This window comes from Caretta caretta, chromosome 11, assembly GCF_965140235.1.
Source record: "Caretta caretta isolate rCarCar2 chromosome 11, rCarCar1.hap1, whole genome shotgun sequence".
Classification (NCBI taxonomy): domain Eukaryota; kingdom Metazoa; phylum Chordata; order Testudines; family Cheloniidae; genus Caretta; species Caretta caretta.
Window position 1 is genome coordinate 33,530,273 of NC_134216.1, and position 14,338 is coordinate 33,544,610.

At 40.5% G+C, this 14,338-nt stretch overlaps 1 protein-coding gene across 7 annotated transcripts in view; it reads right to left on the reverse strand.

Annotated features, from left to right (window-relative positions):
- The window catches only part of RBMS1 (RNA binding motif single stranded interacting protein 1), a 211,677-nt gene that overhangs the window by 125,723 nt on the left and 71,616 nt on the right, over positions 1-14,338 (reverse strand). The window contains exon 1 of one of the 7 annotated variants that reach the window (XM_048868597.2): positions 13,898-14,006. The exons of 3 other annotated variants lie outside the window; for them this stretch is intronic. In XM_048868597.2, the coding sequence (XP_048724554.1) occupies positions 13,898-13,960 (63 nt within the window). In that variant the 5' untranslated portion in view covers positions 13,961-14,006. Of the gene's footprint in view, positions 1-4,926; positions 4,949-5,093; positions 5,151-10,828; positions 10,868-13,897; positions 14,007-14,338 lie in introns of those variants that run through there. 3 more of the 7 variants (XM_075117878.1, XM_048868598.2, XM_048868599.2) reach the window with 3 other exon arrangements.

Below are 14,338 nucleotides of genomic sequence, written 5' to 3' on the forward strand. Positions count from 1 at the left end.
CAGCTGAGCACCTTACCCCAGCAGCTTCAAAGGGGGGTGGCACAGAGCCAACATAAGCATGCTGAGGGAAGCCCCACCTGGCCTGTTAAACCAGCTTTATGTCCCCTTCAGGCAGCTAGAGTGGCACAGAGGATTCTTGGCAATCTTAGAATCAGACCCATTATAGGGAAATAATGGTGCAAAAGATTCTTAGTGACCTTAAAAATCAAGCTCTTTATATCAAACAGACTTTAAATTGACATGTATACGCTAATTTAAAGGTAGTAAATACATTTGATATTCATATCTCCCAAACAGAGTCACAGTTGAATTGTACCAAATGTTTTTCCTGTGACTGACCATCATGAGTGGAAGGCAAAAATGCTCACAGGGCATGAACATATCAACATACATGAACCCATGAAAGTACAACATGTGGCAACAGTGCCTTGTTTGAAAAAAAAAATAGCATAAAAATAAACCTGCAACACAGGGAAACGATTAAATTTGAATTTAAAAAACATTTGCAAATCCACATGAAAAATGATTATATGTGGACGTATTTTTAGCAAGAGCTTGTCCCTTATCAGAATCAACATACATCAGAATTGTGGAGAATAATTTCCTTTATCAGTGACATCTTCCATTCTGCAGTTCTCACTGTCATATTACAATTGTGTTTTACACTACACTTCCTGTTATTCTTGAAATCAGAAGTTATGGCAATTATACAGTGATGGTAGAGGTGGCACATCCAAAACTAAACCCATAACTCAGTGGGTCTCAACCAGTGGTACATATACTCAGAGGTCTTCCAGGGAGTACTCAATTCATCTAGATCAGTGTTTCTCGACCTGGTGCTTGCAGCCTCAAGGGTGGTCATAGGACAGGTTTAGGGGGTTTGCAAATGGAGGGCTGGCATTAGGAGGTGGCAAGCAGGGTAACTGCCCCAGGCCATACCCGAAGCGAAGTTACATGCTTCAGCCCCAGGCAGCAGAGCTTGGGCTTCAGACAAGGCTCAAAAATGCAAAACAGGCTCAGTATCACATTGAAATGTAAGTACAATACCTATATTCCAATGGCTAGATTTTATAATTATATGCTAAAATAAGAAAGTAAGCAATTTTTTAGTAATAGTGTGCTGTTCGTGACACTTTTGTATTTTTATGTCTGATTCTGTAAGCAAGTAGTTTTTAAGTGAGGTGAAAGTAGGGGTACTCAAGACAAGTCAGACTCCTGAAAGGGATACAGTCGTCCAGAAAGGTTGAGAACCACTGCCTTAACTTATTCCCAACAATTTGCCTTTGGGCCTGAAACTTCAGTTTTTGCCTGAGCCCAGAGATAACTTTTTTTTGAAAGCGTGATGATGAAACAGACATTTGTTACTTATCCGAGTATAAAAATGGTTTTAAGCTGTTAAGAACATTGTTCAGATGTTTGGAGCTCAAAATAACTGAAACTGCCTTGTCTTAAAACTAAAATGTTGGCATACACTTAGTCCAGAATGATTAACGTATCCTTCACATTAAGAGATCTGGATCTGAAACAGAATTATGAACGTTCATCAAAAGCAGGACACTGCTCTTCACTGCATGCTTAAGTCAATAAGGAAAACAGCACCGTGAAAGGCTACAGGGATGGGATGTATGATAGTATAATCAATCATTTTCATAGCCATTCCTGAACATGGTCTACTTCAAAAGGAGAAGAATAAAGATAGATCTAAAAACTTTTCTCAATATTATTTAATGTAGGTAAAGCACTAGAGGGTCAAGATCCTCAGCTGATGTAAACTGATGTAGCTCTACTAAGTTAATGGAGCTATACTGTTTTACGCTAGATGTGAATCTGGTCCTATTAGTACTAAATACTGACACTATAATACAGTTATTATACAGATCCACTATAATCACAGAGTGCCACAACAGCAACCACTTTACTAACACATGTGCAGGCAGCTGGCCAGGATACTAACGCTATTGCTGGCATCACAGCTGGTGCACATGAGCCGAGCACCTGCCTGAAACAGTGTTCTGTTGTGGGGTGGGAGGACACTTCACTCCATCTCCACTTCTCCCTCCCTGTCTTGGCACCAGACTCCTGTCAAACAGATGCAAAAAAATAAAACTGCTCGAAGTGGCCACTGAGCCTGCCTCATCTGTATTTTTACCAGTGGTGCTCTATTCGTTGGTACATCAGCACTGCTTAAAAATCCTGCCCCTAAACAGGACAGGAAATCATTGATGGGGCCCTAGACTGTAGAGGAAAATTCAAGACTGTATTTGCCAAATATAGTAAAGGGGATCTGCTTGCAGATATTCCATAAGTGGTTAGCTGCTAAGTGAGAATTATTCACTCAGCTGTAGTTGCATTATTATAGTCACTTCCCATGTACGTAAACTCTAAAGAACTTGGTCCTGGTATACCAGATAAGAATTGCTCAACTTCATTTTCCTATAGCAATAATCCTATCTTTGCAACATGTCAACCTGTGTAACTACTGAATTCTTAATGTTTATAACAAACTCTAATAATGATTTACAAGTGCATCCCAAATAAGTAAATGATTACGGCAGCCATGTTACCTTGAAATTGAAAGACCAGGGGCTGGATCCAGAAGAGAATAAACTGTGAGTCTGAGTAGCTCTGATTGCATTGGTTTCATAAACTATGTAGTGTTGGGCCCATTCAATATTTGGAAAGGAGACATCAAGGGGGAAAAGGAGTTAATGAAACATATAGGTTCATAACTTTTAAGGCCCTTGTGATCACATAATTAGACCTCCTGCATAATACTAGGTGAAATCCGAGAGCCTGTAACTCCTGCATTAAGACCAATAATTTGTGACTGAATTAAGTATCTTTCATACACAAAACTTTTGCTTACTAGCCAGAAATAGGACTCCTGCTGAAACACACTTTCTCCTTTAACTGAATAAGCAAACTACAGACTTGGGCACTGGTGTCATCAGTCCAATTTGTTAATGGAATAGACTTCTTATAAAAAACCATAATCCTAATTTGGGGACAAATCCCAATTACTTTACTAACACAAGTATTCCCCTGGACGTCAATGAGACTACTCCTGTACGTATGGCAGGCAGTATTTGAACACCAAATTAGTCACTTTGATTCTGAACTGTGCACATGAAGCTTTATGACTAACTTATTCTTGCGACAATGCATACATATATATTTATGGCTGAGATTACACTTGATGCTGAACCATTAATTTCAGTGATTTAAAACTTTCGGGGGTAGAGGGAGTCTTTGTAGAGCTAATAATTCAGGGTTATTCTAGCTGGGAGGTGTCATCCCCTCACCCCCAATTATTTTTTGGGGGGTGGGGCAGGGGTGTAGTTGGGTGGAGTGGTTTGAAGATGTTCCATTCAGCCATTTTACAGGCTCAAATACTCAGATAAAATGAGTGCATTTCAAAAACAAAATAAATTAGTACTGAAATACATTATATATAATGTATATCTTTACAAAAGCAACAATGATGTTAATAAAGTGCAACATTAGAACTGAGCTCACACAAGGTCAGGAACTTTGAAAGAATGGACTCCACAGCAAGAAGAGGTTACTCAGCTTGTGCAATAACTGCAGTTCTTCAAGATGTACCCCCCTATGGGTGCACCACCTCCAGTGCACATGCAACTTTGAGCCCTGTATCAGAGACTTTTCCTCTCGCAGTGCCCATTCGACTCATACATGTGTCCCTATGCCTCCTTGTGCCAGGCACCTATATAAGAATGTGTAAGCAAACTGCCCTCAGTTCCTTCTCCTGCTGAATGTCCACAGAGAGCAGTTCAAAGCAGAGGGGAAGGAGGATGGGTTGTGGAACACCCAAAGGGGGACACACCTTGAAGAAATGCAGTTACTGCATAAGATGAATAACTCCTCTCTTTCTCTGAGTAGTGTCCCTGTGGGTGGGTCCACTTCAGGGGACTTCTAAGCAGTTTCCCCAGAGGGGAATTAGGTAGAAGGTAGGAAAACAAGAAATCAGAGTCCTTAGGGGGAACGTAATACTTTTTAATCCGCTCCTTTGCATGCTGATGGAATAGTAGCAGGTGTTTGCCACACAGTTTTACTTGGATCCAGGAGTGCCTCGCTGATGGGTATGCCACCCTCAAGTGTGTTATTGACTGTAGGACAGCCAATATCTCGTGTTGTGAATCCCTGACCTTTTCTAGTGGAATCTGAAGAATGACAGCTATTCTCTTTATGAGGTCTTGCAATTGCTGAAAATTGTTGGCCATGGAAGGTGGTGGAAGTATAACTGCTTTTTGTGAGGCAGCTGGTTCTGGAGGAGAGGACTGAACAATCCTAGTGTCCCTTTGAGATGGTACCAGTGGTCTGGAGAACTGCTGTTGGTAAGCAGCCGAAGGATCCCGTATGGCTGTGTGGGGGGAGGGAAGAGAGACATACAGAAGAGTAGGGTTTCAGGGTTGGTTCCACCATTCTTGATGATGGTCATTATCTTTTCTGTAACGGTCAACGAATGGGTCCTGACAGGACATGTTGGGAACCCTGGACTGAAACAGAAAAGACTGATTTGAAGTCCCCTTCATCCTCCTCATCCAGTGGAAGAGCCTCCAGAGAAAAGGATGGAGAGTCCCGCAGAACGGGGGACAGTAGCAGGCTAGAGACTGAGGTCTTGGTACCAAAAGACACTTCATACCTACAAGGAGCCGGGATTCAGGCTCATCTGATATGGATGGGTCTCTTGTGTATCTAAATTCTTACGGTACTGAGTAGGGAATTGGTACCGACATGGACACCGAGATGCCGTAGCTGAAGCTTATGATACCGTCTATGGCAGGTGTGCCGATGTAAGCCCCCCTGATGGAGTCTGGCACCATTGCTTGCTCTGTACTGAGCGTATCAAATTGGTAGGTGCAGATTGAGGGATTGAGCCTGATGGTACTAAAAAGGGGCGCTTACCCTCCTAACCTGCCTCAGACACTGGTTGAGTGTTCCGTCATTAACAGTCTCAGCTTAATTTCCTTGTTCTTCCTTGCCTTCAACCTGAGAGGTAGGCAGAAATTGCACTTCTGGGAGACATGGGACTCCTCCAAATAATGAACACACTTAGAGTAGCCACCACTTACTGGGATAGCCTCTTGGCAGCATACGCTGCATGTGAAGCCTGGTCAGCCAGGCATGCCCCACCAGGAAGACAAGGCTTCTGAAAGAAAGAGAGAGGAGGAGGAAAAACAAAAACAAATAAACAATCCTCTCACTGTTAACACTTACGTAATAAATATAACTACTAGGGCTGTCAAGCGATTAAAAAAATTAACCGTGCGATTAATCGCACTATTAATAATAGAACACCATTTATTTAAATATTTCTGGAGGTCTTCTACATTTTCAAATATATTGAATTACAACACAGAATACAAAGCGTACAGTGCTCGCTTTATATTTATTTTTTATTACAAATATTTGCACTGTACAAAAACAGAAAATAGTATTTTTGAATGTTGTGCAATCTCTTTATCATGAAAGTTGAACTTATAAATGTAGAATTATGTACAAAAACCCCTGCATTCAAAAATAAAACAATGTACAATTTTAGAGCCTCAAGTCACTCAGTCCTACTTCTTGTTCAGCCAATCACTCAGACAAACAAGTTTGTTTACATTTGCAAGAAATAATGCTGTCCGCTTCTTGTTTACGTCACATGAAAGTGAGAACAGGCGTTGGCATGGTACTTTTGTAGCCGGCATTGCAAGGTATTATGTCGCAAATATGCTAACCACTTGTACGCCCCTTCATGCTTCGGCCACCATTCCAGGGAACATGCTTCCATGCTGATAATGCTCATTAAAAAAAGTATGCGTTAATTAAATTTCTGCCTGAACTCCTTGGGGGAGAACTGTATGTCCCCTTCTCTGTTTTCCTCACATTCTGCCATATATTTCATGTTATAGCAGTCTTGGAGGATGACCCAGCACATGTTGTTCATTTTAAGAACACTTTCACTGCAAAGTTGAGAAAACGCAAAGAAGGTACCAATGTGAGATTTCTGAAGACAGCTACAGCACTCGACCCAAGATTTAAGAATCTGAAGTGCTGTCCAAAATCTGACTGAGACGAGGTGTAAAGCATGCTTTCAGAATTCTTAAAAGAGAAACTACAGAACCCAAACCACCAAAAAAAGAAAATTAATCTTCTGCTGGTGTCATCTGACTCAGATAATGAAAATGAACATGCGTCGGTCTGCACTGCTTTGGATTGTTATCGATCAGAACCCATCAACAGCCTGGACCATGTCCCTTGGAATGGTAGTTGAAGCATGAAGGGACATATGAACCTTTAGCACATATGGCATGTAAATATCTTGCAACGCTGGCTACAACAGTGCCATGCCAATGCCAATTCAGGTGACGTAAACAAGAAGCAGGCAGCATTATCTCCTGTAAATGTAAACAAACTTGTTTGTCACAGAGATTGGCTGAACAAGAAGTAGAACTGAGTGGACTTGCAGACTCTGAAGTTTTGCATTGTTTTGGTTCTGAGTGCAGTTATGTAATAAAAAAAATCTACATTTGTAAGTTGCACTTTCAGGACAATGATTACACTACAGTACTTGTATTTTTCATTTTTACAGTGCAAATATTTTTAATAAAAAATAATATACACTTTGATTTCAGGTTTCAGAGTAGCAGCCGTGTTAGTCTGTATTTGCAAAAAGAAAAGGAGTACTAGTGGCACCTTAGAGACAAACCAATTTATTTGAGCATAAGCTTTCGTGAGCTACAGCTCACTTCAGCTCACGAAAGCTTATGCTCAAATAAATTGGTTAGTCTCTAAGGTGCCACTAGTACTCCTTTTCACTTTGATTTCAATTACAACACAGAATACAATATATATGAAAATATAGAAAAATATCCAAAATATTTAATAAATTTAAATTGGTATTCTATTGTTTAACAGTGCGATTAAAACTGCAATTAATTGCGATTATTTTTTAAATTGCAATTAATTTTTTGAGTTAATCATGTGAGTTAACTGCAATTAATCGACAGCCCTAATAACTACTAAAAACAACTAACGACACTAACAAAACAAACCACTATAAAAAGAACGTGAAATAGCGGAGGCACACTTAAGGTGGGCATGCTAGAGATCCATCTCAGGCTGAGAAGAAGACTGAATGCGGTTCACCTGTGCATCCCTATACAGACTCAGCATCCAGCATGAGGCGGCACAGGGCACATGTGCAGGCCAAACAGGCATTGCTAGCAGAAAAGTCTCCAATTAAGGGCTTGAGAGGTGCCTGTGCACCTGCAGTGAAGAGTCCATAGGAACTTAACTGGAAGAAGAACTAACAATGTTCCCTATTGCACACCTTCTATATGAATTCATAAAGAATCTGAAAGCCTCCTGCAACTGGACCAACCACCCTCAGCTCTCATTGCAGCAAAAGCACCTTGTAAAATTGAGCTTTCTATCCATGTTGTGGGCAATAGGGAAGAGAGCTGATGAGACCATAATTTTGACATTTGTGCAATTAACATTTCAGACTTAGCATCGAAGTAATGCCGGACTTTATTTCCCCCTAATCTTTTTACCTTGTATTAAACATCCATAATCCCATAGTAAGTAGATCATTAAACTGTGGAATATTTGAAGCAGCTCCTCAGGTCACTACATAAAACAAATAAAGAAATACTGCTTTTTCTTTTATTGGTGTTATACTATACTCTGTTGTTAACTAGTACTTTTAATAAGTTCAAATCAACAAAAATATTATACAGTGAATTATGACTCTGCATTCCTTTCCATGAAAGGTTCCCAACTTTTTAACATGTTTAAGGTTTTTAAACACCCAAACAAGTTTAAGCTGTAGTTCTGATTCCTTCAAAAGTTTTCCCTATATTTGGAGCATATTTTGAGACCAATTAACTTTAAGCCAAGACTAAGCAGGCCTATAGTTTAATTAAACCAGTGCAACTCTGGGTAAAGTAGTAGTCCATGTAGTTCAACCAGTGAAAACTCCTGTATATAGACACACAAACTGATTTAAACCCAGTTTATGTTGATTTTAGCTTAAATTAGTGGCAAAACCTAAATCAATAGAAACCGATTTTTATATCGGTTTAAGAGTGACCACACAGGAGTTTACATTAGTTTAAACTAAAATCTACTAGAAACAATTTAGTGAAACGTGTGCAAGTTGTGCGTAGATAAGTCCTCTAACATTTGAGTTAGAAACAATGCTAGTTTAAGTTCTCTGCTTAGCTAACACATGGTTCTCCCCTGCACTCTTCTCCCCTCTCTATTTGTAACTCATCCGTTCCCTTTCCTGTTGCATCAGGAAACTGTAAATACAGTGGCTTCTGCAGGGCGCTGTTATAATTACCACAGTGTACTGCAACTGTGAAACTTATGCAAAGTATGTAACAACTACTTGAACAAGCTAGAACAGGCAGAATTTAATGTGGTTCTTTTGGCTTTCTAGAAATCCTTTCTAACAGTTCATCAAGAATGAAAATGATACATTTTTGGAAAATATTTAATTTGGCATAAAATTTTAAGACATAACATTTTCCCCTAAGCAGCTCTCATTATAAAATAAAAGCATCTGCTTTACAGACCACTAAAAACTTTCATAAGACGTTGAAGACTGCGAGCTCTGAAAGAATGCTCGTACAGAGTTCCTAGTCTCCATGACCTTTTATAACTTTTGTTTTATCCTGCCTCTCAAAACAAATCTAGACCAATAATAGAATGTTTAGAGCTGTGAAAAATGCACTCACCAATACAAAAGAGATGTATTAGTAACAGCTACCATTTTCACCAACTCCTGTGAGAACACATTTTAAACCACCTTCTCCGTATTTTATTTACTTGACTTTAGCACTATGGTGATGTATTATAAACCCTGTCAAGCCTCTGGAAAAGGTTTCCCCCACCCACTGAGTAATCCTGGTTTATAGTTTACTACGCTTTCTGAAATGTGTTAAGTCAAGCATTCTTCAGAGTTGAAAGTTTCAAAAAAGAAACAGCAGACATTCAAGACAAAACATACACTTGTTTTCTCCCAAGAATGTGTGCGTGTGTATATATATTTACACACACACTCATATAATATACATATACACACACTGTAAAACAATTAAGCATTCAAACAAACAGACAAAAGGGTAATGCAGCAACCTGTAAGAAATCTTAAACAGCAATTTCATTTTTTCAAAATATAGAAAACGTAATCAATCACTTTTTCTAATCTAGAATGTCATATCTGACTGGTTAGGGCGCTTCCTTTTATTTTTTTTCATTCAAGTTTGTATTATACCTATAGAAACTCACTGATTATTTATGCTTGAGAGATCAGATTTGCTCAGTGCTATACAAACATCTTTATAGGAGCATTACAAAAAATAATAATAAATGTGAGCTTTCTCTGCACTGATATTCAATAGAAAAGCTCAGAGTCTGGTTAAGTCCATGTAAGGTCATTAATGTCAAACATACTTCATATGCAACTGATCAGGTCAATGCAAGGAATAAAATAATACAAGTCTTACCAATTTGAAAAAATAAACTACTAACCATAATACAACAAACTCAGTTATAAACTAAGTGTATTTGGTCTCTTTCTCCAATCCCTCCCCCTCCCTTATACATGCACATTCATAGAACAGTACTGTGCAAGAACTATTTCTTAGATTTTTCTACAGCGTTTCATGCTTTAAATTCTGACCATGCCAGTTATACTCCTTGATCTCATAAATTTAATGAGGTCACTTGACATGCATGTTTACAAAAAAGAAAACTGAAGCAAGAGAAGAAGAAAAAAAAAACCCTACAGAGCTGTCAAATGGTATATAGGATTACAGGTATAGCATCTTGATACCTTAACCCATCATCCTGAAAGTGAAACAATTTTTTACTTGAGACTAGCAATGGTTTGTTTCATTTAAATATTTTCTAAATGCCAGTTTTATCTTCAAACTCCAAGAAAACCCCACCGATGACATAGAAATTGCTGTGAACAGAGCTGCATGAAAGGATTAATCAACTGCATAGTACGTCAGTCTCTAAACAAGGCAAAACACTAAATCAGAGTTAGATTCCTCACCTGCAGTTACACCCAGTTAATCTGCTTGAAAGCAGCAAACTATGTAAATCTACTTATACTGGTGAGATAAACATTACAGTCATCAAAATGTAACAAGAACCATTGTTACCAGGCAAAGCTGTTAAAAATAAATTTAAAAAAAAAAATCACATGGCTTTCTTACAGAAGCTCAGATACCGATCCAGCATCTATTGGTGAGACTCAATGGTTATTTCATCCTAAACCTAAATAGCTACTTGCTCTGGCCCCCAAAAATCAGAGATGAGGAAAAGTGGGCTGAACACTTTTAAAATCCCAAATCAAATGTCTACAGCAGCTCTACAGATACAAAGAGCAGATGGAAGGGAGGAGACCCAATTTTCCATCACATTGGCGTTACACAGGCGTAAATATGTTGTCTTCATTGTTACTACTTTGGATTTACACAGGCGTAACTGAAAGGGGAAAATTCAGGTTCCTTATATACGTAGGTTGTATTGAAGAGAGACCTAAAAGAGTCTACAGCAGAGGGTGAAGAGGTATTACCACTTATTATAGCCTCTTCACAGTAGATAGAATATCCTCCTTTAAAGGAAGAGTAAAAATATTTGACTGTATTTAGCCACTTTCACGTATAATCAGAACTGTTTTGACAGACAAACTACTGAAGTATAAAACCAACTGGGATAGGCAATGCATTGCCCACATTCTTCAGCCAGACTTGAACCTGCATTCTGTTTTTGTCAGAGCATTACCTGCCAAGTTACTACTCACTTTTGCAGCTTCAAACTTTGACATGAGCTCAGTAGGAGCATTTTTAATGTGCTCTTGTCTGTCCGCAATGCAGGCAAATCCTATTTAACACAGATGACTTCAGAGACCAGAGCTTGCTGCTCACCCTACCACTATAGAAGAGAAAAAGATTAGGCACCACCCACCTCTGTCTGACCTGAAAATGAAGTAGCTGACTGGCTCCTAGAAACCTGAGTTACACAGAGAGACACAGATAGCAAGCATAGTACTGTAATCACAGATTCCTTTGTAAAATTAACATTACTTTTAGGCAACAAATAGATTGTATCAGTGAAATCCTGGCCTCACTGAAACCATTGGGATTTTTGCCATGGATTACAATGAGGCAAAATTATATTACAATTCCTTCCCACTAAAACTGACAGGGTACTTTTTTCCTTTTGCTGATAGATTGCAATCAACTTTCAGCCACAATCTGGCACCAACCAGAAATTATGATAGAAAAAACATATTATTTTATCAAAGATTTAGGATTCTATTAAAATCTTACACCATTCTGCTACCACTGAAAACACATTATAATTAAAAAGCCAGCACAGGCTATCCCAGAGTATTTACTTTTCATTTTTAAAATTCTTTTAACTCCTCTGTCTCATATACTGAATACTCCTTTTACCATAGAAGAAAACTAGCCTCTTAGAATAAAATACAAATACAAACGTTCTGAAAATGGATTAGATTTAATTGTACATTAGTAAATCTACTTTATAACAAACGGAGGATTAGACTCGTATCCTGTGACACTAATTCATCCATGCAGGTGAAGTCTAAGTGAAAATGAAATCACCAAAAGTCACTCTTATTCCCAATGAAGTCAATAGGAGTTTTGCACACACTTCAGTGGGAAAAGTTCTCAAACTCCAGCTCCCTATGTAGGAAATGTTTGAAAAGGGAATGGCTAAACACTAACAAAAGAATGCTTTGGTACCCGGGGTCTTAAGACTACATAATACCCACACATTCATTTCTTTCTCTGCTACTGAAAAAGAAAAAAAGGTCTGTTTGTTTTTCTAATTCAGTCAGGCCTTTTAGCTCTTTGAATCTAAGGAGTGCACTGTGAAAAGAAGAGCATCTTATCAGCATGCTCCAGACCAGCAGGCTAACTCAGATCCCTACACAAAACATACAACCCTTCCAGTAAAAAGGCCTCACCCTCAGAGTTTTCCTCCCTATTTCCTCGCTAACACCCTGTTGCACGCTAACAAACAAATGAACACACCAGACCCTAAGGTGCCTTAATTAACTATCCTGTCAAGTAATTTAAGAAAATAGTGTCTAACACATTGGCTTCCCTTACAAAGTATGTAGACACACGATACAAGAGCTGCACTGTGGTTGTATCGGGGGGGATTTATTTAAAAAAAAAATCACCACCCAGTAATATTTTATCACATACACACACTTCAGATGCAAGATGCAATGATAATGACACAATGTTGGGTGTCATCTGCAAAACGTTGTTGAGATAGCATTGTAAGTGATTTGTACAATAGGAGAGTGATCACTTTAGATAAGCTATTACCAGCAGGAGAGTGGGGTGGGGGGAGAGAAAACCTTTTGTAGTGGTAAACACCCATTTTTTCATGCTTTGTGTGTATAAAAAGATCTTCTATACTTTCCACAGTATGCATCCGATGAAGTGAGCTGTAGCTCACGAAAGCTTATGCTCAAATAAATTGGTTAGTCTCTAAGGTGCCACAAGTACTCCTTTTTTTTTTACAATAAGGATGTTCCTTTAAAATGGGGGACGAGAGCAGCAAGTTATGAAAGCTCACTTAAACTCCAAGCAAAGATAAACCTAATGTAAACTGTTGCACTGGTTATCATAATCCTAATAATTCACATGCTTACCTATCAGAGAAACATACATGAATTGGAATTTTTAAAAAAAATCCATTAAAATCAATAATTCTATGAAGCCCTGTAGTAAAGTGACTCTCCATTACAATGTGATGTGATCTGATATTTCTATCTTTAATGCATCCCAACTCCACAGAGAGTGACAATACATCCTTTACCATTATTATGATAATTTGTTTCTATTGCTGAGGGGGGCGGACACAAAAGGGGATTTATGTTTCCTCCCTCCCCAGCCCCCAAGAAAATACATGAGAGTGGGGGGTGGTTGTGAGTTGATTGTTTTTTCGGTCAACCAGGCATCTTGTCACTGACTTCTAATCCATGTAACCTTTTTCTATACAAACAGGAGGGTCCTCACTTTTCCTGACAAACCTGAAGCACGTGATTTTTGTTTGTCTGGTCAAAGGTTCAATGAAAACAGGTCTGTTTTGTAGTAAATAATTGTGTGACGACGCCAACACTAAAAATCAGAAACAGGAAACAGTTTTCCTAATTTCTCCCACCCTCACCGCAGCAGGGGATGTTGGTCTAACCATTCCAGCTGCTTTCAAAACTTAAGATGCTAAAATGTCCGTTTCAAAACAGTTCCATAGATGTGAACGGTCCAAGCTTATCGAAACTATCTGTCTGCTCATAAAATGTCACAGGGTTTCCCTCGCACTGCTAGGGGGAGGCCGGGGGCGGCGGCGGGTGACGCTCAGCCGCGACAGCAGAGGGGTTTTTGGAGCGTATGGGGCTTTTTTGTTTGTTTTGAAAGCACGTTCGCCCTTCTTGTCATTTTATCAGAAAGGAAAACATTCAGCCTGAAGTTTCGATTTTCAATGCATGTTGCAACTTCACTCCTTTAAAAAAAAACAAAACAAAACAAAACAAACAAACAAAAAAGAACCGTGGCGCAGCGCCCAGCACATCCAGGGCTCCCTAGGCGCCACACAACACCCCCCTCCACCGCTAGGGCCACCCGGCTGAAGTCGCCTGACCGGCACCAGATCGCCTTTCTTTCGGGGACCCAACAAGGTCACACGCAGCCTCGGAGCAGGGGGACTCTCCGTGCAAGCCAGCGGGACGCGCGCAGCGGAGCGCTAAGGGAGTGGAAGTTACAGGTCCCCCCCCGCGACGTACCCACTCCTCCCCTTCCCCTGGGGGGGGGGGGGAGCGCTGCTCTCTTACCTGTTTCCTATAGGAAGCCCTGCTGCCGCCCGCCGGGTTACTGCTGCTATTGGGGAAAATCATCGCCCCGCCTAAGCCCCAGCTTCCCCTCGGGATGGGCAGCAACTTTTGTGCCAACTTGCACGCAGGGGCGGCTGCGGTGCCTCCCTCCCTCCCCGGCGGCTGCCTCCGAGCCGGAGGTCCACGCACGACGACGCCTCTTTCCCGCTTCCGCTCCGGGGATCAGCCGCGCAGCGCCTCCCGCACGAGCAGCAGCGGCCGAAGGGAGCTCATTGATCTGGCGGCGGCGGCGGCGGGCGCTTCCCCAGCGGCGGCAGAGCCGATCCCACCTACCAGCGGCCTCAACCACCGCCCAGAGAGAGCGCGGCGCCGCAGGAGACGGCCCACAGCAGGCTCTGCGCCCGGCTCCTGCGCCCGGCCTGCCCCGCACGCTGCCGCCTC